The sequence below is a fragment of the Nycticebus coucang genome, chromosome 20 (assembly GCF_027406575.1).
Source record: "Nycticebus coucang isolate mNycCou1 chromosome 20, mNycCou1.pri, whole genome shotgun sequence".
Lineage (NCBI taxonomy): Eukaryota > Metazoa > Chordata > Mammalia > Primates > Lorisidae > Nycticebus > Nycticebus coucang.
In genome coordinates this window covers 14628417-14655657 of record NC_069799.1, presented here as the reverse complement: position 1 = coordinate 14655657, position 27241 = coordinate 14628417, and the positions used below count along the sequence as shown (strand labels likewise).

General features: G+C 43.5%; 1 protein-coding gene and 1 pseudogene across 2 annotated transcripts in view; both read right to left on the bottom strand.

Annotated features, from left to right (window-relative positions):
• LOC128572925 (zinc finger protein 43-like) overlaps window positions 1–24517 on the bottom strand; it is a 61759-nt gene extending 37242 nt beyond the window's left edge. The window contains exon 1 of one of the 2 annotated variants that reach the window (XM_053573083.1): window positions 24371–24517. In XM_053573083.1, coding sequence (XP_053429058.1) covers window positions 24371–24373 — 3 coding nt within the window. In that variant the 5' untranslated portion in view covers window positions 24374–24517. Of the gene's footprint in view, window positions 1–11254; window positions 13689–24370 lie in introns of those variants that run through there. The other variant, XM_053573084.1, reaches the window with a different exon arrangement.
• Window positions 18186–20652, bottom strand: LOC128573062 (RNA-binding protein MEX3D-like; annotated as a pseudogene).
• Window positions 24518–27241: the final 2724 nt, after the last annotated feature.

Below are 27241 nucleotides of genomic sequence, written 5' to 3'. Positions count from 1 at the left end.
TAGTTTGTCACTGAGTTGTGTTGTTTATTATTTAAAGTTAATATGGTCTTTGCTGTGAACCATTATGCATAAAACTGTGATTTTAGAAATGGAAGAACACAACAATCTTGGGGAGGCTACTCCCACCGTTCTCCAGTATCGCTGGCCTTCTTCTGACAAAGTTTAATGATCCTATTCCTGTCTCTTTATACTGGCTGAAAGTGACAGGCAGCCAGATCCTCTTACTCTAGTAACACTCTGACTAATGCACAGGCCACGGGAAATCCTTCCCCTTAATTCTTTGAAGGATACCAACTGGATACCAACTCACACCTGACAAATTCATAAGACAAAAGGCATACAAATTTATTAATGTACTATATATGTGGGCAAATCATAGAGCGATTATCCCAACCTCTCATTTGGGTGAAGAAGCTAAAGAACAATGACATGGAAATGTAGACCATTCTCTTCTAAGACAAAAAATAATTAGAATGAATGGAACTGGGAGAAATGATGTTGTAAATGATTCTTTTAGGAATCTGAATAAACCTGACAGTCAGAAATGATCTAGAGGAAAAAGGCATTCTCTAAGAGTAGTTGAATTTCCTAACTGCAGAAGACAAAGAGGTAACAGGAAAATAATATAAGTAGACTGTTTTTATTTTGAGAAGCTTTGTTTCTTACATAAGGACATTGTAGAGAGTCCATGCCCACTCTTGTGGTGAGGGGAGCAAGACAAGTATTCAGTCTTTTGTTCATCTTTCTTATCTGGATTTGGATGAACTTTCAATGGCAATTTCAAAACAAATTGATGGGTATTGTTCGAGAGAAAAGAAAAGAAAATGACTTGTGCACCATTATTTGTCATTTTCATCAGAAATTACAATCAAAGGATGGTGCCCGTAGCCAGCCACATAAACCAAGGCTTGTGGTTCAAGTCCATCCCAGACCTGCTAAACAATAATGACTACAACCAAAAACAGCCAGGCACTGTGGCAGATGCCTGTAGTGGCAGCTACTTGGGAGGCTGAGGCAGGAGAATTGCTTAAGCCTAAGAGTTTGAGGTTGCTGTGACCTATGATGCCAAGGTAATCTGTTGAGGGTGACAAAGTGAGACTCTGTCACACACACACAAAAAAGAAAGAAATTTCAATCATAATCACTTGTGTCTTCAACATTTCCCATAATATATGAAGAACTAGTATGAGAAAAGAAATCATGATTTTCATCAGCACATGCTGAGAGCTGTGAAAAGATTTCTGGGCTTAGTGCCCACAGCACAGTGGTTTAGGTGCTAGCCACATGCACTGAGGCTGGTGGTTTCCAACCCTGCCCTCACCAGCTAAGACAACAATGAGAACTGCAACAAAAAAATAGCCAGGTGTTGTGGTGGGTGCATGTAGTCCCACCTACTTGGGCAGCTGAGGCAAGAGAATCCTATAAGACCAAGAGTTTGAGGTTACTGTGAGCTGTGGCCCTGAGCCACTCTACTATGGGTGACAAAATGAGACTCTGTCTCAAAAAAAAAAACAAAAAGATTTGTGGTTTAATTACAGTTTCTTCTGCAGTATGATTTCCAAAAAGCTTTCTATTTTCAAAAGTTCTCAGCATGCCTAACTTACAATTTGATTTTTGATTGTCTGTTTGTTTTCTTGAGACAGAGTCTCACTATTTCGCCCTTGGTAGAGTGCTGTGGCGTCACAGCTCACCGCAATCTCAAACTCTTGGGCTTAAGGATTCTCTTGCCTCAGCCTCCCAAGTAGCTGAGATTTCAGGGGCCTGACACAATGCCCTATTTTTTTTTTTGCAGTTGTCATTGTTATGTAGCTGGCATAGGCTGGGTTCAAACCCACCAGCCTCTGTGCATATGGTTGGTTACTGAGCTATAGGCAGTGAGCCTACAATTTGTTTTTTCAAAACTATAAATTTTTACAATTATCCCAGCAAATCAAAAACTTTAGCATTTTAATACTATCTAATGCTGTTTGTTTATTTATTTACAGACAGAGCCTCACTCTGTTACCCCAGGCTAGAGTGCTATGGTGTCATAGCTCACAACAATTTGAAACTCCTCAGTTCAAGGAGTTCTCCTCTTTTTAGCCTCCCAAGTAGCTAGGATTACAGGTGCCCACCATCACCTGAAACTAAGTTTGTTTTTTACTTTTAACTAGAATGGTTTTCCCTCTTGCTCTGGCTAGTCTGGAATTCCTGAACTTAAGCAACCCATTCACCCTGGCCTCCCAGAGTGCTAGGATTACAAGCATTGTGGTAGAGATAGACCCAATCTCTTTTACCTAATTGTGAATTTAGAATGCACTTGAAAACATATAAATGAATTGCTAATCACTGGTCAGGACTTTCAGGAATGCTTAAACAACACAAAATTAACACTGAACCAGTTAGCTGAATGGAGCCATTGAGTATCAAAGTAAAAACCTCAAATGTGCAGAAAGTGAAATTTCTTGATTCTCAGCTACAGCCTCAAAAAGGCAGTCTGTAAAATAATTTAATATTATATTTTCCAACCCCTGCAACAGCTTCAGGGATTTCTACGTATGGCTAGTTTCTGCCACGAATGAATTACTAACTATGACTTAATTCTTAAACTCTTGTATCCGGTCTTCAAAACACAGGAAACACAACCTTGTATTACAGTAAGGAGTGTGACAAAGCTCTACAGAAACTTAAGTCTCTCTAAGGCCTCTGCTCTTGGTCTGCGTTAGTTAATGAAATTCTTTCCATATGTGTACGAAAAACAGAGAACTGGAGTTTGGCCTTCAAATACTGATACAAATATTCACCTTGGGACAAGTGACTATGGTTCATGTCCCTCATCAAGTTTTGTTCCTACTTCAGCAAAAAAGAAACTTTTAGTTCCTGCAGGTAGGACGAGAAGATATCAAAACTTTTTAGTGGGCTAAGCTCATGCCTATAATCCCAGCACTTGGGAGGCTGAGGTAGGTGGATTGCCTGAGCTCACAGCTTTGAGACCAGACTGAGGCACAACAAGAATGCCTGTCTCTAAAATTAGCGAGGAGTTTTGGCCAGCACCTATAGTCCCAGACACTGGGAGGCTGAGGGAAGAGTGAGAGAGGATACCTGGGAAGGGTGAGGTCTAAGAGAACAGAGGTCTTCTGAAGGAGACCCTAAGGATACACCTTCAGGATCCTCTCTATGGTGAGCAAGCTCTTAGGAATTTGTAGACTTAAATTCCTGGGACCTGGAAGGCTGAGGCAAGAAAATTGCTTAAGCCCTAGAGTTTGAGTTTTCTGAGCTGTGACACAATGGCACTCTACTGAGGGGGTACATAGAAAGACTCTGTCTCAAAAACAAACAAAAAAATTGTCCACTCATCAACCGGCTCTGAGGTTGGAACCTGGCTTATGTCTGCCAAATAGCAATGATAACTGTAACAAAAAAAAATAGCTGGGCATTGTGGCAGGGACCTGTAGTCCCAGCTTCTTGGGAGGTTGAGGCAAGAGACTTGCTTAAGCCCAAGAGTTTGAGGTTGCTGTGAGCTGTGATGTGATAGCACTCTACTGAGGGTGACATAGTGAGATTCTGTCACAAAAACAAACAAACAAAAAACAATTCAGAAGTTTCACAACTATCAGAACCTATATTTTCTTTCCGCAAGGTGGCAGTCATGTACTGCCCAGGACACCAGAAAAGACTTAATCCTGTGCCAACAGAAACCTAGAGGGTGACACTGCAGCAAAGCAAGCAGCAAGACCCATAGTAATGGCTCCCTTAAGGCTGCCTACAAACCAATCTGATTTCAATCCCACCTATAAGAAAATAAATGAAAAAGAAAACAGAAAAATTCCATAATAAACAAACAAACAAAAAAACAGTTGACTCATCAACAGCTAAGGACAAATAATGTTACCTAGTGTAAAGGTGGTCTTCATGCCATCTGTATGTGATATTGACATGTTAAAAGAGCAAGTTTGACTCAATTTTACTGTTTATTCCTTTTCTGTTACATTTTATTACCTTGAAAACTGGTTCCTCTTATTTGCCCTCCTATTGTGTAACTGTGAATGCATTCAACTGAATCGTTAGTGATGTTAGTTACTGACTGCACTTGTGATTATGACCCTGGTGATTATCACTTTTTATGATCATGCCCTTTAAGACCTCTACCTGTTAATTCCTCTCCCTACATTTCCCATAGGACATTGTGGTTTGTACCTGTTTTGTAAGGGAGAAAAAATTGCTAACTGCTCTCTTGATCATAGCATTGTGTAAAATGACTAACCACCCTACCCTCGTGATTTCCCCTACCCCTTTAATGTCTAATTTCACTTCTATCACAATGCTTTCTGGCCCACAGAAAAATCTGGCTTATAAAAACCAGAACCTCGGACAACTCGGGCTTCTCTCTGAACTCCACTCCTGTGTTGGGTGTGAGGCAGTCTCTGGCTGGCTCTTCTATAAAGGAACTCTGCTGTGAAGTCAGCTTGCTTGGCAGTGTGGTCTTTGTGGAACTCCTGGGCACAACACTAGAAGTCTAATAGCTCAGATAATTAAAGACTTCATGACATGACACATTTCTGCAAAAAAGCCTAAACTGACTTCCCTCTGTCATAGGTAGAAACAGGCAACTCACCCAGACAATCAAAAAAAAAAAATTACTCAGTGTTTGCTTTGTACAAGAAACAACCCCCAGACAACAGATCTAAGAAACCACTCCAATCAAACCAGAAGATAATGTCATTTGAAAACTAGCTGATAGACTTCACTCAATTACCCTCATCCAAAAGTCTGAAATGTTTACTAGTATTAATGAATACTTTTTCAAGAGAAGTAAAAGCTTTTCTCACAAAAACAAAGAAAACTACAGAAGGATGGCACCTGTGGCTCAGTGGGTAGGGTGCCAGCCCCATATACTGAGGGTGGCGGGTTCAAACCTGGCCTGAACAGCTAAAACAGCAATGAGAATTGCAACAAAAAAAAATAGCCGGGCATTGTGGTGGGCATGTGTAGTCCCAGCTACTCAGTAGGCTGAGGCAAGAAAATGGCTTCAACCCAAGACTTGGAGGTTGCTGTGAGCTGTGATGCCACAGCACTCTACCCAGGGTGACAAAGTGAGACTGTCTCAAAAGAAAAGAAAAGAAAAGAAAACTACAGAAGTAATAAAGGTCCCTTTGAAAAGCATTATGAAACTGTAAAGATCAAGGCGAAATCTGCCCTATTCCCTTTGGTTCACTGAAAGATCAACTCATCATTGGGATAGATTAATAAGAAAAAGTTTCTGGTGGAACCTGTGGCTAGAGGGTAGGGTGCCAGCCCTATATACCGAGAGTGGATTCAAACCCGGTCCCAGCCAAACTGCAACAACAACAACAATCCAGCTACTCAGGGGGCTGAGGTAAGAGTATCGCCTAAGCCCAGGAGTTGGAGGTTTCTGTAAGCTGTGACGGCAGAGCATTCTACTGAGGGTGATAAAGTGAGACTCTGCCTCTCTCAAAAATAAATAAATAAATAAATAAAATGTTTCATTTCCAAATACCACGTGCACAGGGGGAACCAAAAGAACAATTACCCAAAGTCTCAGTGATGGTCCGAGATCTTTATAGATGCCTTTTAGAAGGGAGGGGAGACTAAGTGGAAAGTATAGGTGCAGAGTAACTGGTTGCAAGGGGGAATGTGTAGATGGGTGAAAACAGATTGATTTCTAGATTAACCTGAGAGACAGGTATTGTACTTCAAATGACCTTGGGCCCAGATCTATTAGCATATAAGAAGAAAGTTGGCAGCCTCTTTGGATTCCCATCAAGCGACTCAGGTTTTATGCAGATAGAGGAAAGGCCTCTTTCCATGCTTTCTTATCATGAATGGTCTTTAATTCAAAATATTCTTTACACCAAGGAGTCATATTCTGGGGTGAAATTTTCTTACCTCCTTCATCCCATTATAAGCTCCCCAGAAGCCTTCAAAATAATAACGGTCTATCTTTTATGGCAGAAGTTACATAGCAGGTAAGCAAAATTTTGAAAATTCACTAGAAATTGCATGCAGTCTAGAGTAAGCAAATTTTTGAAAATTCACAAGAAATTGCATGCAGTCTGGAGACCTCAATCATCAGGAAAAGGAAAAAAGAAAATAAATCATTCACTAAATAAATGTGGCCAAACCATGCCAGGAGATCCATTTACAGGAAAACCAGGTATTCCCCTCCAATTATTGTGAATAAATGTAACCCCTAGAAACAGGGTCAAATTAAATCCTCACAAAGTTGTTCATAAGAAACCCTTGCAGGCAGTCTCAATTCAAATGTCAGGGAAAACAGAATGTAGTCTTAAAAGTAGGAAACTATGTACAACAAATGCAGTGAGTATTATCCCTTATTAACAGGTTTTTTCTTTACAGACTGCAGTCAACCCCTACAGAAAATGTACATCCCTTTTATCCTGGTAACCAAGACCAGCTCAAAACGTGGAAAGATGGGCCTGAGAGAAACAGCTGAAAGGAAAGAAGACTAGCCCAGAAGATGTTCTGCTGAGGACATCACAGCAGTGAAACTAGCAGTACTAGAAGCTTGGGCCCACCACACTCCACTCAAGCTGTATCTCACTGCAGAAGCAGCCGAAGCCCCAAAAAAACAGACTGAAGGAAACACCACGTTAGATTGAAGAGATACAATCCCCAGACATCTTCCTCTTAAGGTACACCCGGCTATGTGCTCACCCCAGTACCTTGTCCCATTTTGTTGAAATAAAAACATATAGACGTCTTTAGCCCAAAATGTCACAACTATGTCTGATTTCTATCTTATGAGAAGTACTAATGTAGAACAAGTTTATTTCATGGCTAATGAAGATGTGCACCCACTAGAACTTCTCAGAGGTTACACACTTTTTCCATACGTCCACAAAATTATCACATACTTGGATATTTATAGTTGCAAATAAACCACTACTGTCAAGAAAGAAAGACATACATGCTATACAACTGAAAACTGAAACTACTAGTCATGAATATATCAAGCTTAAAAAGTGCCCATTCCAATACACTAACCTGAATAATTCCTTACTTAAATGTAACAACCGCCTTTCTACCTTATGCCAATAGACACACCAAGCTACCCTGAAGATAGTTCTTATTATATGGCACCCAGGATTTTTCATCTATCCCTGCTACAACACAGGGAAACTTTGTTCGCTAAGAATCACCCCTTTTCTACCCTGGGTACAAAACTTTAAGTCCAATTGGTCTAAAGTAACTTAAGAGTTTAACCTCCCTGAAAATTATAATAGTCGACTACACATTTTTAGCCCTGCTAAATGATAGATCAGGGTACCTGCCCAAATAAACTTGCCCTGCCCAGAAAGGGTCAGGTTCATCACCCACAGAGAGAGGGGCATACTCATATTCCCTCCTAGAAAATAGGAATGCCACATATCCTGACTACCCTAACCCTTTAAATCCTGGTCTGCCAAAGACCACGAATTTAAGGAATGCACCAAGGAATCTTACCCCAACTGTCCTCTAGGTGGAATAAAGGCCTCTTTAACTGCATGCATTAGACCTCTGTTTTCCTTCTATCTCGCATCTCAGAATGATTTTATCTTTGGGTATGGAACTTTTCATATGGTACCTGTGATTCCCTGGGGAAAAAAGCACCTTTGTGGGGCTGAAAAATACACCCCACGGAACCTAACCAAATGGACCCTTATTCCCATGAGAAAAAGAAAACTGCTGCACTCCGACCTTACCCACCATTCATCCACTTCATACTAAGGTGAGTCTTTCTCTAAAACCTTTTTCTTCACTACGTTACTCTTCCCATTCCTACTCTACCTCCTCCTATTCCCCCTATTTTTGCGCTCTTACATATTTTTATATTATCTCTCAACTCCTTTTACCCACGCGGGAAGACTGAATTTCCCTCTCCCTGTCTTACCCTCTGGTCCCTACTGTGGGCCCAGGTCCCTCCAGATGGTTAAGGTCATGTATAGAGATACTGCCCTCTTTTGACCAAAGTCACAAGTGGAGAGTCCAGGTAATCTCTTCATGCCAGACTCGACAAACCTACTCTGGGTGGATAGTTTTTGGTAGTTCTGTCCAGTGAACCAGGTTCACTCATTTAGGATCTTCCTGGAGGCCTAGATTCGGCTGACAACCAAAGACAGAGGACGCCCTCTCTGCTTGCAGTCTTCATCATTTTGTTGCAGTCTCGATTGTTTTATTGGTCCCTAAATTCCCTTTACTTTCTCTGAACAGCCTTCTCATGTTAGCTTTAATCTTTGTTTTCTTCCCCCAGTCTTCACTATGGGCACCACTCAATTAAAATTTCCCCTTCTTCACCTCTATGCTGTCTTCCAACTCACCTGAAACCTCTACATCTCTATCCTGACCTCAAACCTAAACATCTCATTTTTATATGTATTACTGCTTGGCCTATGTGCAAACTTGGCAATGATTCACATTGGCCTAAACGTGGCACTTTCGATATCTCAAGTCTCACCAATCTCAAAAAATATTGCCCCAAATTAACCAAATGGTCAGACATTCCTTATGTTCATACATTCCTGACACTCTGAAATATTCCTTCCTTGTGCTAATCCTGTGAACCCTCTCAAATTCTCCTTGTGCAAATACCTCTAAATTTTGCAGACTCATCTGACTCTGTTTTGTCTTCTTTCGGTCCAGCAGATAACCCTCCCCTCAACTTCCTCCCTACCAGCAAACTTCCACCAGTGCCTCGTCCCTCTCCCCTGTCCAACTTTTACCCCTCCCTCCCTTCTCCAATTCCCCAACACGTAGTAAACGAAAAAGAAAATGGGGTTTCTACTCCCTACTGACAAGCTTCTGCCCCTCCTCTGCCTTCTCCAATTCCCAGACAAGGACTAAGAAAAAAAATGATGGTGGATCTGGGTTGGAAAAAAACATGCCAGACACAGCTTCCCTGCCCCATACTAAGTCTGGCCACACCTTTAGACCTCCCACTTCCAAAATACCCCAACCCTCATACCCCCTCTGAGAGGTTATGGGAACGGAAGGCATTGCCAGGGTTCGTGTTCCATTTTCTCTCTCAAACCTCTCCTATATAATCAAAGATTAGGCTCATGCTCTATGGATCCCAAAAAATACTCTCAAGAATTTAGATATCTAACTCAATCACATGATTTAGCCTGGCATGATTTATATGTTATCCTCACCTGCACTCTAACTTTGAAGGAAAGAGAGCAAATCCGGACTCAAGCCCGAATTTATACTGAAAACCTATGCAGAATAGATCAAAATCTGCCAGAAAGCACAAGGGCTTTTCCCCAAAAGGACCCAATTGGAATTACCAAACTGATGCCACTAGAATCCGCCTCCATGAGCACATGGTCCACTGTCTCTTAGAAGGTCTAAAGAAAGCAGCCTGTAAAGCTGTCAATTATGAAAAGTTAAAAGATTAACCAAAAATGTGATGAAAATCCTGCCCAATTTCTGGCTTGTCTTAACAAAGGTCTCCAGCTATATAAGCTATCCCTGAAGAGCTACAAAGGTAGACTCTTTGTTAACATGAATTTTATCTCAGTCTGCACCTGACTCCAAAAATCCAAAAATCTTCCCCAAGGCCACCAAACCCCTCAATAAGATCTTATTAACCTGGCTTTTAAATTTTTAAATAATTGTGAGGATGCTTTTAAAAGGCAGCAGCTCTCAAGATTCCAGTTATTGGCTTCTGCCATTAGGCAAAACACAGCAGTTTCTAAGAATTCCTCAGGGTACTCTAAAAAAAATGAGATTTCCGGGCGGCACCTGTGGCTCAGTCGGTAAGGCGCCAGCCCCATATACCGAGGGTGGCGGGTTCAAACCCGGCCCCGGCCAAACTGCAACCAAAAAATAGCCGGGCGTTGTGGCTGGCGCCTGTAGTCCCAGCTACTCAGGAGGCTGAGGCAAGAGAATCACCTAAGCCCAGGAGTTGGAGGTTGCTGTGAGCTGTGTGACGCCACGGCACTCTACCGAGGGCCATAAAGTGAGACTCTGTCTCTACAAAAAAAAAAAAAAAATGAGATTTCCCCCAGGACTGTGCTTTAAATGTGGCAGGCCAGGTCACTAGGCAAAACTATGCCCAAACCAAAACCCTGCCCTCAAACTGTGCCCAACCTGCAGAAGGCATCACTTGAAGTTTAACAAACCAAGTCCTTCTGAGAATTTGGTTTGTAGACATTCCCAGAATTAAGCAAAATTCTGCCCAAGTCCTGGGGACCTGGTTCATGGATGCACCCAAAATGTGCCTGAATTTCCTGAACTTGGCCTAGCTGTTAAAGATTCACGGTTCTGGGTGGCGCCTGTGGCTCAAGGAGTAGGGCGCCGGTCCCCTATGCCAGAGGTGGCGGGTTCAAACCCAGCCCTGGCCAAAAACCAAAAAAAAAAAAAAATTCACGGTTCTCAGAGCATCATGGTGTCTCCTGGATAATTACAAAGTCTAAACTTCAGAGGAATTTGCTAATGGAAGATAAGCCAATTTCTTTTTTAATATACATGGGAGCAACCTCTTCCATGATGCCCTTCTTGAAGGAAAACGAGGCCCAACGGAGAGAAAGAGCACCCAAACACCACGTTTATTAGAGGAAGGGCTTTATTCACCAGCCGGGAGCTTACAGCATAGAAGAATTCCAAACGCCGGAATAGAAGAATTCCAAACAGCCATGCTCCCCGACTGTCTTGGTCTTTCCCTTTTTATTGACAGGCAAAAAGTTCCACCCCACAGGTACCCTTCTCATTGGCCAGTTTGAATCAAGTGGGAGATGCTATTACTGCCCCTACATAAATACAGGATTTCACAGAACTTGGAAATTTCCAGGTTTCAGGAAGTTAAGTTTACAATTCCCAAGAGCTGAGTCACCATGGAGAGGACCCTGCATGTGTATCCTTGTGGTCTCCTTGAGAAGACCTGTTCTTCTAGACCTCACCCTTCTCAGGTATCCTCTCTCATTCCCCCTCTCTTGAGACTCCAATATATTTTAATTTGGGGTCTAATATTAGCTTGTTTCTGCAGGTGCCAATATTAATTACTTCTCAGTACTGAGGTTTTAGGGACTGTGACTCTTCTTGGGTTCTCTACTCAGGCCTTAATAGTACCATGGTGGTGGGCTAATATACATACAAGTTTTTACTTTTCTTTGTGACATTTCCCTCCTTTTCCCAAAGTTCAAAGTCCAATTAAGACAAGTCCCTCGAGGGGTTTCCTCAGGCTTCAGGGGTGCATTGACCAACCAGCTCCCAGTATGTGGCTGGAGCAGGGCAAGTTGATTGTCTTAAAAGTTACCTTTACTTTCCAAGGGGCAGTGAAGCCCTATTCCACCAGCTGTGATGATTCCAGGTGAGGATTCTTTCCATTTTCACTGCTGTGTGTGTGGTCAGAATGATGGTGTAAAGTCCTTTCTACCTTGGTATCAGGGGGACCAGGTTCTGGTTCCAGACCTAGACTTGGTCTCCTTGATCTTCCAGAGAGAAAAGATGTACAGACACAAAAGACTAAACAGAACACAATTACCCCAGTGGAGATTTTCCTTGCTACTCTTTCTAGGCTTTTTGTCTTTTCAGTTCAGTCTTTTCCAGTTCTTTCAGGAGTTCCTGCTAAATTGCAGAGAATTGACAGAGGTCTCTTTGAACAACACCAGTGGCAAGGCTTGCATCCAGTTAAGCTTTGCTTCCTGGCAGAGTTTACCAATTTCTGCTCTTATGGTCCTGTTCATCCATTTTACCCTGTCTAAGCTTTGAGGCCTATAAATTATTCAAAGCTTTAGCTTATTATTTGCACTAGTTCTGTTATTAAGGCTAGCCCATTGTCAAATTTAAAACAGAGTGGCAACCTAAACCATGGGACGATTTCTCTGGATAATACTTTACTACTTCAGAAGTCCTTTTTTCCTGGTGAGGAAGGCTTTTATCTATTCCAAGTCTGAAAGACCATGATCAGCCAGTATTTGTTCCCTCTAAACCTGGGCATTTAGTAAAGTCAACCTGGAAGTCCTCGAAGGGCATTGCTCCATATGACTGGATTCCTGGGGGTACCGCTGCTTTTTGGCACACGTTGAACTGGCTGCAGGCGACACACTGTAGACTGACAGTTTTGGCCAGGGCTGCCAGGTGGGAGATGTAGAAGTACTGGCCCAGCAACTTCATCAAATACTCCTGTCACCACAGTGGCTCCTAGAGTCTGGGGGACTGCTACTTGTCTGTCTGGCATCTTTATTTATCCTCCCTCTGCTTCCTGGTTCCCCTCCACCAATAACCATTCCTTCTCCTCCTGAGGGTAGAAAGGGGTGAGCTCCAGAACCCATGGGATGAGGGGAGCCACTGGTGACACCTGGTATAGCTGGGAGGCAGCCCTCTTTGCCTCAGTGTCAGCTCTGGTGTTCCCCTTAGTGATGGTGGAAGCATCTCTTTGATGTCCACAACGGTGCATAACTACCACCTTTGGGGGTTTCCATACTGCCTCTAGCAACTGAAGTATCTCCTGCTGATACTTAATGTCTTTTTTCCCCCAGAATTTAATAGTCCCTTCTCCTTGTACAATGTCCTGTGTACTTGGAGAGTCAGAAAAGCATTCAAATTTTTCCCTTGACTTAGTTCTAAGACTCCAGTCAAGGCAATTAACTCAGCCTTCTGAGTCAATGTCCCTTGAGGTACGGGCTTATCCTCCACAGTCTCTGTTAAGGTGACCACTGCATACCCAGCCCACAACTCAACTTGCACCGTCATGTAACTGCTTCCATCTACATACAAGTCGCAGTCTGCATCTGTCCAGCGCTGGTCATGCAAGTCAGGTCTGCTAGAGTAAACATTATCTTTAACTTCTGTACAGTCATGCTCAGTCTCTCTTCCACTGACTGGAAGGAGCGTGGCTTGGTTTAGAGTGTTGCATTAGAGAGCCAAAAATGTCCATTAGTGTCCATTAAATTGACCACAGTGTAGTAATTTCACTCTGAGATCCTGCCCTAGAGTCAGCTTATCAGCTTCTTGCACCAGGAAAGCAGTAGCAGCTAGAGCCCGTAAGCAGGGTGGCCATCTTTTTACCACTCCATCCAACTGCTTAGAGAGGCAGGCTACAGGCCTTGGCCAGGACCCAACCAGCTGGGTTAACACACCGATAGCCAATTTATCTCTCTCTGAGACATACAGAGTAATGGGTTTGGTCAAGTTTGGCAGTCCCAATGCAGGTGCAACCACCAGCCTCGTCTTTAGCTGGGAGAGGGCACGTTCCTGATCTCCTCCCCCCTCCAAAAGCTCTCCCTCTTCTCCTTTAGTTGCCTCATACAAGGGCTTATCTAAGACGGCAAAGTTGGGTATCCAAAGGTGACAGAAGCCGACTGGGCCTAAGAATTTCCAAACCTGCTTTTGGCTCGTGGGGTTGAGAAGACAATTAATGACCTGCCTCTATTTCATGCCTAGATACCTCTACCCCTGCTGGATAGTAAATCTTAGATAACGTACTTCCTGCTGGCAAATCTGGGCCTTTCATTTGGATACATTGTAGCCACATACCTCTAGATGTCATAAAAGACAGTCCATGCCTCGGGCTCAGCCCTCCTGGGTAGGGTGTCCTGAAAGGAGGTCAATAACACATTGGAACAGCACACATTCTAATTCCTCAGCTGGGAATTTCTGGAGTTCACAAGCCAGCCCTTCTCCAAAAATCATGGGTATTTTGAAACCCTGTGGCAACCTGGTCCATGTGTACTGTTTCCATGTCTGGTATCTCCCACTGGAAAGCAAATAGCCTCTGGCTTCCCAGAGCCAGCCTTATACTGAAAAAGACATCTTTTAAGTCCAGACAAGTGGGCCATTTGGCTTTTGCTGGCAGCAGATTCAGCAGAGTAGGATGGAGTGTTACAGTTACACCATTTACTGGGAAATTCTAGATAACATTTAATACTGCACAAGTTTTTCCAGTGTAGCCAACAGGCGACCTTTGTTGAGTCTTAAGGCTTCAGAGTAAATATAATTACTGTATATAATTCTATACTTTTTGGTCAGTCTCTTAGTCCCATTTAACAGAGCAATTTAGTAAAACAGTTACATCTAATTTTATGAGTTGACAGCACAGAAAAGGCTGGGATCTAAATACAGGTGGACCACAGCCTAATTTTCCTCCTTTTAAACTATTTTTCTCTCTCCAATTTCTCTCTTTACTAAAGGCAAATTATAGTAGAACTAACTTATTTGCCAAAATAAACTGTACCTTCAATATACGGGATCTGATTATTTGCATAAAATGCAGTAAGAATAATTAATTATTAGCCATCTAGGCTCTTCTTTTTTTAAAAATTGGCTTTGCTGGAACCTTTTATAAGGAATCTCAGGCTGGACTTTTTGAAAGCCTTTCAGAGCCCAGGTTTCATCTGTGCCATTAGATACCTGTATTCATTGGGTAAATCCCTTTTCTCTTGAGGTCCCCAAGCACATTTCGATTCCCGTACCCATCAGCAAGCGACTTTTGTTACTTACCACAGATCAAGAAATGTTACTGATGGGTATCTGGACAGTTTTCCAAAGGGCTTTTTTAATTGGCCTTATAAAGTCAACCTTAATTCCTTAATGAAGTCTGGACACCTCTGGAAATGCTATTCCAGCCAAAGCCTTGGTAAAATAACCAATGCCTTCATCCCGTCCTATAGAACAAAACAGATTCTTATTGAACTTATGCAAATAACTGTATTGTCAGAAATTAAGAATACTTACAAATGGCTTTCAAATTCCAGAGAAATCAAGGAGAGAGAAAAATACATGTTTGAACCTCTGCTAATAAGTACATACATTGCTTAAAAAGCTACAAATAGCTCAAAAGACAGAAAATTATTTTCTTGACTTCTGGAAAACAGAACACAGAAAGAATCAACAATATTTCAAACAAAAAGCCATTACAAACTAGCCCAGTTCCACGTAACTAATTTCTGTTCTATTGAAGTTATGTTAGCAATACTCATAGACATGTTAATTTTCCAATAAAAGTTCTAAAAATCTGCTTTTAGTTCAAAGGCATTCCATTTCCAAAGACATCAGGAATTTGAATTCGAGAGAATTCATCAGCTACTCTTGATATTTCTTTTTTTGGATGGGGCTGGGTTTGAACCCGCCACCTCGGGCATATGGGACCGGCACCCTACTCCTTGAGCCACAGGGGCCGCCCTCTTTTTCTTTTTAGGATAAACTTTGGACTCAGCCAGTTACATAAAAAATATTTACTTTATTTACATGAATTAAAATTATTACCAACAATAAATATTAGGACAGACCAATGTGTTATACATTAGGACAGACAAATGCTTTGTAATATTGGAACATATATATATAACCATAACCCACACAAAATTAATCACCATTTCATATTTGACAATGTTTCCTATATATTTTTAATAAATCAAAGAAGTTTAATTTGTTTTCCCATGACTTTCAGTGGTCTTAATATTTCAAGAAGACCAAATTTAAAGTTGTGTTATTTTCTTGTTGTTGTTGGCCTGGGACAAGTTTGAACCCGCCAGTCTCAGTGCATGTGGCCATCATTGCAACCACTGACCTATGGGCAATATGCCCCAGATTTAAAGTTTTTATTTTGGAAGGTTTGTCAAATATCAAAGGCCTAAAACATTTGTTTAAAGAAAATTACAAGCCGCAAGATTTTAAAGGAAATACATAGTCAATTAAATCACATGTAAATTCTTTCACAAATTCTCTTTTATGAGCTTCATTTAACCTGCATAGACCATCTACAAACATTCTAAACTTTAACTTTTGCCCTGCCTTTCACACAACCATTCTGTTTCAGGACGAAATTTATCACACAAGATTCTTTCTTTACACAATGCCAATCTCCTTTCTGTCTAATTTCTCTTACTCTCAAAAACTCACTTCCCACAAAACAGGATGCCAGTTTGCCATGAAGTCACCCATTCACTCAGCCAAACTGATAACTAGAAGGTTTAAAAGGCAAGAATCTGATTCTTTGACAAAGATTCAGTTTCCCCAACAATTTAAACAACCAAATACAATTGAGAGACATTTATGAGATGTAACATTGATACAGGATTTTCCTACTCAGGGCTGGACAGGGAACCCCCATTTTTCAGGCTCAGGTGAACTTAGACATTAGACTCCCATCTCCAGGCACAAACTCTCTGAGCCCCAGCAAGGTCAAGGACAAAGTAGCCTGAAATCTTTTGGACAGCTCCACCCTGACTAAGGAACACACACCCTAATCTCCTCCCAGACAAATCTGCAGCAAAGACCTATAACCTTGTCCAAGGTGAGGTGCTGCATTGATTCATTTGTTAGAACACCCATTCAGTTCATAAAGGTATTTTTCCATCTACCAAGTCCTGGCAAAAATATCTCTCAGGGCCAATTATTTACCCCTAGAAAAAGTACTTATGGAGGAAACCTCCAATCTGGGCCTCCTCCTCCCTTCCAGAGGCTGTTCACCTTGGAGACCTGTTGCTTATATGGATAAAGCCTTATCCAGCATGGGATTTACACTCTCTTCCCCAGACTTTCAAGGGCCATCCAGAGCTCACTGGACTTCCTGAACCGCAACACTTTTCAAGGCACGACCCTTCTGCCAATAGATCTGGCACTCTCCACTCTCTCTCTGCGTGCCCCCCAGTCCAACAAAATGGCATTTTATCACTGATCTGTGGCCCGCGGTCTCAATTCTCAAATTCCTGAGACCAAACACTCACTGAAGAAATTCCAGTAACAAAACTACAACAACGTTCTTTCTTATGTCTTTTTATTTCCTCCCAAGTCCCACGTGGCCCCGTGGCTGCCACCAGACAGAAAGCAGAAAACCTGGAACTTCCAATTTCTCTGAATAGCCAGGGGGTACAGTTGGAGCAGGGAAGAAGGGCCCACTCACACATTCATTTCATCCAATGAATGGGGGGTGGGGGCAAAACCCCACCAATTGTTACCTATCTCAGTTATTCTCAGAGCACTCACATGCACACAATTCCAACTCACTTCTTAACCTGGACAGCCTTGATTTCCCTCTCGAGCTGCTACTTAGCCATAGGAGGCAAACCAACACTCCCCTAGGCCCTATGAAGGGAGGTCCAACTCCACCCTCGGAGTTATCTCAGTCACACTACATCCACACACTCTCACACACCTCTAACAGACGTGCTGGTGATCTAATGCCCAAGGAGTTGATGAGGCTCCTCTTCCACTAAAACTGTAGTGGGATCCCCAGATGGATCATACCTTTCCTTAGACATCTCTCTGTGTAGGTACCTGTTTCTACCGGTGTTTGACTCCTTGAAGACCCGCTGACGGAGTTCTTTCTCAACCCAGTCAAGGCCAAACTGCCTCCCTGGTGTGCTCAGTGGTTCACATCACAAAGGCCGATCAGGGGCCCCCACGTAGGTGTCCAGAGGATTGGCAGCAACTACCAGGTGTGTGTTCTCTCCAGGGGTGATCTCACTTCCCAGTCAGGGAACCAAAAATGTTGCAGGAAGACAAGGCCCAATGGAGAGAAAGAGCACCCAAACACCATGTTTAAAAGAGGAAGGGCTTTATTCGCCAGCTGGGAGCTCATGGCATAGAAGAATTCCAAATGACCGTGCTCCCCAACTGCCTTGGTCTTTCCCTTTTTATTGACAGTCAGAAAGTTCCACCCCACAGATACCCTTCTCATTGGCCAGTTTGAATCAAGCGGGAGATGCTATTACCACCTCTACAAAACTATAGGATTTCACAGAACTTGGAAATTTCCAAGTTTCAGGAAGTTAAGTTTACAAATTCCCAAGAGCTCAGTCACCGTGGAGAGGACCCTGCATGTGTATCCTTGTGGTCTCCTTGAGAAGACCTGTTCTTCTAGATCTCACCCTTCTTGGGTATTCTCTCTCACCATCTTATAAAGGTCCTTTAGAACCAAGATCTCAATGATGGGTATTGATGGTAACGTAATCTACCCCATGTTACTCCACCTTTATGGTGCACATTTTCTGGACATTTTCTTGCATTCATTCCTTATCATTCCCTCATGTAATGTTCCCCTACTAGGTAGAGATACTCTCTCAAAATTGCAAGCAACTGTGATGATTCCTGCTGGTTCCCACCTCCACTACCCATCCTGCTCCTCTCCAAACCCTCCCCAACATCCCCTTCATTCTCTCAATGTGACCACCCTGTAGATCCTATTGTAACTCTATACCCTTTTCCAAATATTTCTCTTTTTCCCTTACCTATTCCTGAAGACACCTTGTTTATTGATGGCAGTTCTTTTAAGCCCACTGCTCACTCCATTGCCAAGACAGGTTTTGCTATTGTGTCTTCTTTTCACATTATCACCTCTGTAACTCTGCCTCAGGGCATTTCCTCACAACAAGCAGAAGTCTTCCTTCTCACTAAAGCCTTACAATTCCACTCAGCAGCCATAAGGCAAGAAAGGGGATTCATGACCACCCAAGGCTCCTCTGTCATCAATGCCACACTCATTAAAGACCTCGTGAATGGAACTATACTTACAAAGGAAATTGCCATTATTCACTGTAAAGGACACCACATTATTCCTAGACTCCATCTCCCAAGCTCTATTCAGAGTGACAATGGCCAAGCTTTCTTTTTCTTTTTTCACATGTAGTAAAAAGACTATTAAGAAGGCTTTGAAGTCAAAAAATTAAACTCTTGATACAATTTTTTAACCCTTAAATCAGCTTAGCAAACATATAATCAGTAATTTAGCTGTGTAAAATTAAAGGTCCATTACTTTATTTAAAATAAAATATATTTTAGTTCTTAAAATTTATTCCATAAAGTACATATTTCCCTACAAATTCCCTACATATACACGAGGTAAAAAGTAAAAAAAAAAAAAAAAAAAAAAATTAAAAAATGACAACAGAAACCACAGCAGGAAGGGGATTAATAATTAAAACAAAAAAAGAAGTTAGAAATTTCTGGTTGGGAGCCCCTGGACCCTGCTCCCCGCCCCCCTCCAGCCTAGCGTGGCTGACTTACAAAAGGGTAAACGGCTAGCCCCGAAAAGGGAATAAAAATGTCACTATCCTCCTTGCAGAAATGTCTACACAGTCTGAGGCCGCTGAGAACGAACTGTGAAATCATAAAATTGTTGTGTACAAAAGGAGCACACCGAGAGTTGTAAAAATTGTGTTTTCTTTTTTTACAGATCACCCTGGAGGTGGGGGTGTCTTAAATAAAAGTGCAAGGAGACCTTTTCTCTCTGGTTTATTGTAACCTGTGGACTCAATACTGTTATTTGTTAAGAAATGAGGTGCAGCCGGGTCGCGGGCTCGCAGTCTCCACGCTTGGGACAGGAGTTAAAGCTCGTCTGTAAACACTAGCCCGGTCCCCCTGGCCCAGGTCTGGCCCCCTAGCCCCTGGCCCTGCCCACCCCTGTTGCCTGCAGCTGGCCCTGGTGGCAGCCAGCCCAGGGCCAAATAGAGGCCCGTGCTAAGAAAAGATATGAATGGCTTGGGTGGCCGGGGTGCGGCATGCGGGACACTCAGGCTCACTCTCGCCGCCGATTCGGACAGCAAAGTCCATACAGAAGAGGTTGTGGCCACAGGGCACCAGTGCGGCCATCACCTCGCCCTTGGCGCACACCACGCACTCCCGGGCCAAGACTGGGGAGGCTGACGTCGCCGGGGGCCCAGGGGCCACGGTTGCGGCCATTGAGGGCTTGCAGTTGCTCTCGGAGGTGCTGGAGTCCAGCGGAGAGCAGGAGGCTGCTGGGGCGCTGCTGGGTAGTGAGGTGGCTGCTGAGAAGGTGGTGCCGCCAGGAAAGGGCAGGGAGCCCCGAGGGGGCCGCCAGGGAAGCGCACCCACCAGGTCGGGGGCGCCGCGGCGGGCCAGGGGAAGCTCCAGGCCCAGGCCACCGGGATCAGGCAGTGTGGGCGAGTGGCTGGGGGTCCCCTGCCCGCTGCTGTGCCGGGTGCTGGTGGCAGGAGGCGCTGGGGCCCTGTTCACAGCTGAGCAGCCACTAAAGGCGGGCCGGGATGGGGCCCGCTCAAAGGGGGCCCAGGTGGTGGCTGCAGCGGGCACAGTCAGGTCCAGAGCCAAGAAATCGAAACTGAAGTCGCAGTCCTCAGAGGCAGCAGTCCCTGAAGGGGGACCAGGGCGTCCCCACCAAAGGTGAAGCCCCCATTGCCGGTGCTACTGTAGGGGCTGGCAGGGCCTGTGTCTGGCACTGGTAGTCCCCCGCAGCTGCCCGCGTAGAAGGCCTCGGGGGTGCTGGGGGCACCTAGGGCACTGTCCCCGCGGAGACCAGCCGTGGCTGTGGGGTGCCGCCGTCCTGGGTTGGGGGCCTTGGCCCAGAGACTGGTAGCCGCCCCAAGAAGGTCTAGGCAGACGTCGGTACCGTTGGCATGGAAGTCGCTGTCAGGACCGGCTTTGGTGAAGGCACCAGTGTGCAGTGTGATGTGTGCTTCAATCTCTTCACACGCCCAGTCCACGTTCTCCGGCATGCCAGTCACAGCAAACACCGGCTCCTTGTCGCGCCCAGGGCGTCATGATGTATGTGTGCGTCCGCTGCTGGATGCTTGATGGTGGCACCCTTGGGTCCCACCACCAGCCCCACCACTCGGTAGCCCCAGACCACCACTGGATGGTGGTCTGTCCTGCCTTGCTGCGTGTGGCGCGGACCATGGAGAAGTGCTCCGCAGCTGACAGGATCTCGCGCTTAGGCCAAGCTTTCTTTAGCCACATCACCTCCCAAATCTCTCAAGCCCTAGGAATTCACTGGCATCTACATGTGCCTTACAGACCCCAATCATCAGGAAAAGTAGAACAAATGAACAGCATCCTTATACAACAGCTCACAAAATTAGTGCCCTGCAAGACTTTACCTCCTTGTTGGACAGGCCCTCACATGGTTCTTTACAGAAACCCCACGCTGTTCACCTTGTGGGCCCCCCCGTTAGGATTCACCAATCCTGAATAAAACGATGTTCTACAGGAAAACTTCCACCACTGAAGAACTATCCCTGGAAATCACAAGTACTGTCCCCCACCACCTCAAACTCACCAGGATTTCTGAAGAATCCACTTCCTAATAAATGTATAACATTCTTCCCCAATTTTTTCCTTTTCTCTATAACTTTTCTCAAGACGCCTGGCTACTCTTACAGGTTCAAAGTTGGAATGACCTCCTTGGAGCCTTCAAAAATCTATGACTATGTTGCAGGAAGAGGAGGCCCAACGGAGAGAAAGGCCTCCACGTTTATAGGAGGAAGGGCTTTATTCACCAGCCAGGAGCTTATGGCACAGAAGAATTCTAAGTGACCAAGCTCCCCGACTGGCTTGGTCTTTCCCTTTTTACCAACAGTCAAAAAGTTCCAGTCCATAGGTACTCTTCTCATTGGCCAGTTCGAATCAAACGGGAGATGCTATTCCAGCTCCTAAAGAACTACAGGATTTCACAGAGCTTGGAAATTTCCAAGTTTCAGGAAGTTAAGTTTACAAATTCCTAAGAGCTGAGTCACCATTGAGAATGCCCTGCAGGTCTATCCTCCTGTTCTCCTAGATCTCAACCTTTTCGGATATCCTCTCTCAACTACAGGGCACCTTCCAAGACCTTCTCCCTCAGAAATACAATTTTCTTATTCTTTCTTTTTCTCCTTCTGGCTACCCCTCCTACCAGTTCTGGCTTTTCTCCCCTACCCATCAATCTCAACTGATTATAAAATCACTAATCAAAATCCTTCTCTGGCTCAGCACCTCTGTCTCAAGCAGCTAAGAGGCCAGCCACATACACCAGAGCTGGCGGATTTTAATCCAGCCCGGGCCTGCCAAACAACAATGACAACTGCAACCAAAAAATGGCCAGGTGTTGTGGAGCCTGTAGTTCCAGCTAGTTGGGAGGCTGAGGCAAGAGAATTGCTTAAGTCCAGGAGTTGGAGGGTTGCTGTAAGCTATAATGCCATGGCACTCTACCCAGGTCAAAAGCTTGAGGCTCTGTCTCAAAAAATAAATAAATAAATAAATAAATAAATAAATAACTTTCATTCTCAGTTGCAGATCAGCAATTCCTTGCTTCATCTCTCAATTTATTGAACAATCACCTGAAAACTGTCATATCATCACCCTACTAAATACCAACCACCTCAAGCAGAAGAAAAACCAAGAAATTCCTGTAACCACCATTCCTCTCCCACTCCAATTCTTTTTTACAGGCAGCCCACGCAGCCCCTTCAACCCACCCCCCAAGAAGCCCTCAAAAAGAAGCCACACCCATCACCCTACCTTCTTATAATAAACTAAACAGGCTGGTCTGATAGATCAACTGCCCAAATAAATTTGCCCCACTCAGACAGGCTCAGGTTGACAGCCCATCCAGAGAGGGTCAAACTCATGTCCCTCCCAGGAAATAGGAATGCCAACAATCTTCAATGCCCTAACCCTTTAAATCCTGCCCACCATAGCTCACGTGTGGATTTCTCCCGGGTCAGGAATCTCAGCCCACCTGTACTCAGAGGTAGAATAAAGGCCACATTAACTGCATGAATTGGATCTCCCTTTTCCTTTCATCTCACATCTCAGAATGATTTTATCCTTGGGTCTGGAACCTTTCACTTTAGCCATTTTTGTCATACCAACAATAGCTATTGGGCTCAATCTGAAAATTAGTCCATTGGCCTGTCCTATCCTGAAGGCCCTTAATACAACTTCTCAAGCCATAAACACTCTGAGCATTAAATTTAAACAAGTATGAGAAGGTATACTGAAAAATCAAGCAGCCATTATTGATTATTAAAACACAATCATAGATGTAAAAAATTTTAATCCATATACTGTTTCAATTTATCAATCAGTTCCCAACTCATTAAAAACAAGTAAAGATGTATAAAAGACATAGTCGAAATAAACAACAAACAAGATTTTTCAGAATATCCAATACTTCCTATCTGAAGAATTGTCATAATTACCCAACATTACCTGAGTCTGTACCTTTATATTCTTATGTTATATATTATAAGCTTCTTAATATGTTACAAAATGCAATGTATACCATTCATATGTTCCCACTGTTTCACAAATTTCTTTTTCATTTTTTTCTTATTTTATTTTAGACAGAGTCTCACTTTGTCACCATCTATAGAGTGCCTGGTGTCACAGTTCACAGCAATCTCAAACTCTTGGGCTTATGTGATTCTTTTGCCGGGGACTCCCAAGTAGCTGGTACTACAGGTACTGACTTCTTTTTTTTTTCTTTTTTCTTTAGAGCTTAGGTGTCTCTCTGGCTCAGGCTGGTCTCAAATTCATGAGCTCAGGCAATCCACCTGCTTTGGCCTCTAGTGCCCTGCAGGACTTTACCTCCTCGTTGGACAGGCCCTCACATGGTTCTTTACAGCACCATGAATTACAGGCCTGAGCCACCATGCTCAGCCATGTTTCACAAATTTCAAAAACAAAATTAACCAGCACATCCTGCATGTCAATTTAACTAACCATAACAAATTTAAAAGTATTTAAAATTCTTTTCATTTTAAATCAATTTCATAGATGTGAAAATAAAATGAATAAAAGTGGAGAATATGGTAGACACAGACACCACAACCTTTCTTAGTTATTTCTGAACTAAGAATTCACTTTAAAACATAGAAAGAGTAAGTCAGTCAAACAGGCAAAACCACAAATAGGGAATAAAGATAATAATGTTGAAAAAAAAAACAAAAACGAGGAAGTAATAAGGCACTATAGAACAAGTTAATAGCATGTTAAAGATGTTTCATTGATGATGATTTTTGATTAATTTAAAATTGTTACATGTATTTAACTTGCCTACAAGTTGTTAATCACATAAGTATATTTTAGTATACTTGTTAAATTATTCTCCATATAAATGATTAAAATTTGTTACATAGAAAAAACAGCATTTAAAAAATTACTGTCGATGTTCTCCAGAATTACTAGCCTGTCTTATAATAAAGTCTTTTAGCGCATCAACTCCCTGTCCCCGTGTTTAATTACAAGGACAGGCAAACGAGCCACTGCTGGTTCAGCAACAGAGGGAGCCACCGAGTAGGGACCTCAGTTTGTTTAACAAAAGAATGGAGGGGTTGAAGTCCCCACAGACTACAGCCCCTCCCATGAACCAACCCCACACACTCAGTTCGGATTCTTCCCTGAGGACCCTTCTAAGGTCACCACAAGGGAGGGACACCAGGCGCTGCAGGCACACAGCTGCTCAGAGAGCTCTGGGCTGTAGTGCAAGTAACAGGTTCAGAAACGCTCGGAGAAACAGGGTCTCAACTCCCTGCCCACCTCCACCTTTTGCTAAGTGGGCTCTGTGGGCCAAGGAGTGCCAGTGGCAAAGTTTATTCTGAAAACTCTAAAACTGAAGGGAAATTGCCCATCCTGCTAGTCACTTCTGGCTCCAACCATGCCCCTCCCCCTCTCAGGACACCCAGTCTCCTGTACTCACCATTTCCCAGTTCCCAGGATGTCCCGGTGTCCTCCCTACAGATCTCCCAGTACCTGCAGGTTACAGGGTGACAGAGACTGCAGCACAGACACTTGAGATCCCCAGGAGATGGAACAGCTGAAGAGAAGGTCCCAGATCAGAGGCCAGCTCTAGTGACAAACACTGCTCAGAATCCTGGGTGCCGCCTTCTTCTTTCTGGCTGTGCATCTGATTGGACAGTTCATATCGGACCATCCCTGATTGGATGGGGCCTAAGAGCCCACCTCTCTGACTGAGTGACACGAATGCCATCGAACAAGAGGCTTGGAAGAACCATTGAACTATGCTAATAGTTTCTTCCCCACAGCACTTTTTTTTCTTTTTTTAAATTAAGGGCAGGGATCAGGACTTTATTCATCTGGATATTCCAGGGCCACGGAGCATGCCATACAGTAACTATTTAAGAAATTTCGACCAAAGAAATGAAACTCTATTTACTGAGTGTTTAGTCTGTGCCAAGCTTGAGCACCTACTAAATAAATAGTAGTTAGACTCTGCTGTGAAATATACATGGTGATATCTAGGTAAAAACATGCACATAAAGAATTCAAGAACTGGGCGGCGCATGTGGCTCAGTCGGTAAGGCGCCGGCCCCATATACCGAGGGTGGCGGGTTCAAACCCGGCCCCGGCCAAACTGCAACCAAAAAATAGCCGGGCGTTGTGGCGGGCGCCTGTAGTCCCAGCTTCTCGGGAGGCTGAGGCAAGAGAATCGCTTGAGCCCAGGAGTTGGAGGTTGCTGTGAGCCGTGTGAGGCCACGGCACTCTATCGAGGGCCATAAAGTGAGACTCTGTCTCTACAAAAAAAAAAAAAAAAAAAAAAAGAATTCAAGAACTGGGCGGCGCCTGTGGCTCCATGCTTAGGGGGCTGGCCCCAAATACTGAGAGTGGCAGGTTGGAACCTGCCCTGGCCAGCTAAAACAGCAGTGACAACTGCAACAAAAAATGGCCAGTAGTTGTGGTGGGCACCTATATTCCCAACTACTAATGAGGTTGAGACAAGAGAATCGCCTAAGCCCAAGAGTTTGAGGTTGTTGTGAGGTGTGATGTGAGGTCACTCTACTCAGGGTGACAGAGTGAGACTGTCTGAAAAAAAAAAAAAAAAACAACTCAGTAACCTTACAGACAGATGAACGCCACTGGGAGTTAAAGCAAAGGCTGTCTATGGCAGTTAAGAGAAGGATGAAATTACCTGTCATGTCCAGGGGGCTGGCATTGTAGGAGGCTTCATGCAGGACAAGCATATGTGGTATAATTCTTGGGGTAAGGGCTGAGCTACAATGTGGACTTTTCCTAACAAATTCTGTAGCTCTTTTTACACAGGGCTTTGTGCCTTCTCTGACATGTGGCTCTGTCTGAGGGATATTTTTATTTAGTGCTGAATAGAAATTATATCCTTTTATGTATTTCAGTTATATATACATACATATGTGTTTATATATAAATATAAAGTAAATACATGTTTTCCACTCACGAAAACAACATGTTAACAATTATATATATATATATGTGTATATGTATATATATTATGGCAAAAAGGTATATGCTGGGTGGACATAAAGTTCATGTGCAATTTACAATAATTTACTATTTAAACTTAAAATTTCGGGGTGAGTTGGGCATGGTATGTCTGGAACTGGTTAGGGCACTGGCCACATGCAATGGGACTAGTGGGTTGGAACCAGGCCAAGTCCTGCTAAACAAAACAAACAAACAAACAAGAAAATAGCTCGGTGTTGTGGTGGGCGCCAGGGGTCAGGTTATTCTGAGACATGAATGAAAGGAAGCAGAGTCCAGATTCTGTGTGGGCAACGTGGCCTTTGATCAGCTGGGTGTGAGTGGGCTGAGTTTGAAAAAGAAGTCAGCAGGTGGGTGAAGGCAGGGTAGAAATATAAGAGTTGGCGGGGTGGGGATTGCCAGACTCATACCTTCCTGGGTGGACTCCATCCTTCCTGGATAGAATGGTTCTATTTGTTTGGGTCCTACATTTGGCCCTATCCCAATAAGTACCTTACAAGAATAAATTGGAGTTGGATTTTGTTTTTCTAGCCTAGGAGTGCAAGGCTTTAGATCCCTTTCAGCCTAATTCCCTCTTGTATATTTTAAAACTCTACAGAGGGACTGTACATTTTTTTGTAAGTATGGCAAGCCTTAACCCATTGTAGGAATCGTGGCAAAACTCACCCTATTCCCAAGAGCATCCTGGGAAACAGAAGAATGATTGTTCAAAGTCTAAGTGATGGTCAGAGACTTTTATGGATGCCTTTTAGAAGGGAGGGGGGAGAATGTGGAAAGTATAGGTGTACCACACTTTTGCTAAGGAGGATGTGTAGATAGAGGGAAACAGATTGATTTATAAATTAACCTGAGAGGCAGGTATTGTGATTTTTTTTTTTTTTTTTTTTTAGACAGATTCTTAAGTTGTTGCCCTGAGTAGAGTGCCCTGGTGTCATAATTCACAGCAACCTCTAACTCGGGCTCAAGTGATCCTCTTGCCTCAGCTTTTCTATTTTAGTAGAGACGGGGATCATGCTCTTACTCAGTGTCAAACTCGTGAGTTCAAGCAATACACCTGCTTGGGTCTTCCAGAGTGGTAAGAATACACATGTGAGCCACCACTCCTGGCCCAGGTATTGTGTTCTAAATGATTTGGGCCCAGGTTTGTTAGTATTCAGAAAAGGAAGTCAGCAGCCCCTTTTGATTCCCAACCAGGTTACTCAGGTTTTATTTAGATATTGGAAAGGCCTCTTCCAATATTTCCTGAACATGAATGGCCTTTAGTTCTAAATATTCTTTATACCAAGGAGTCATATTTTGAGGTGACATTTGCTTA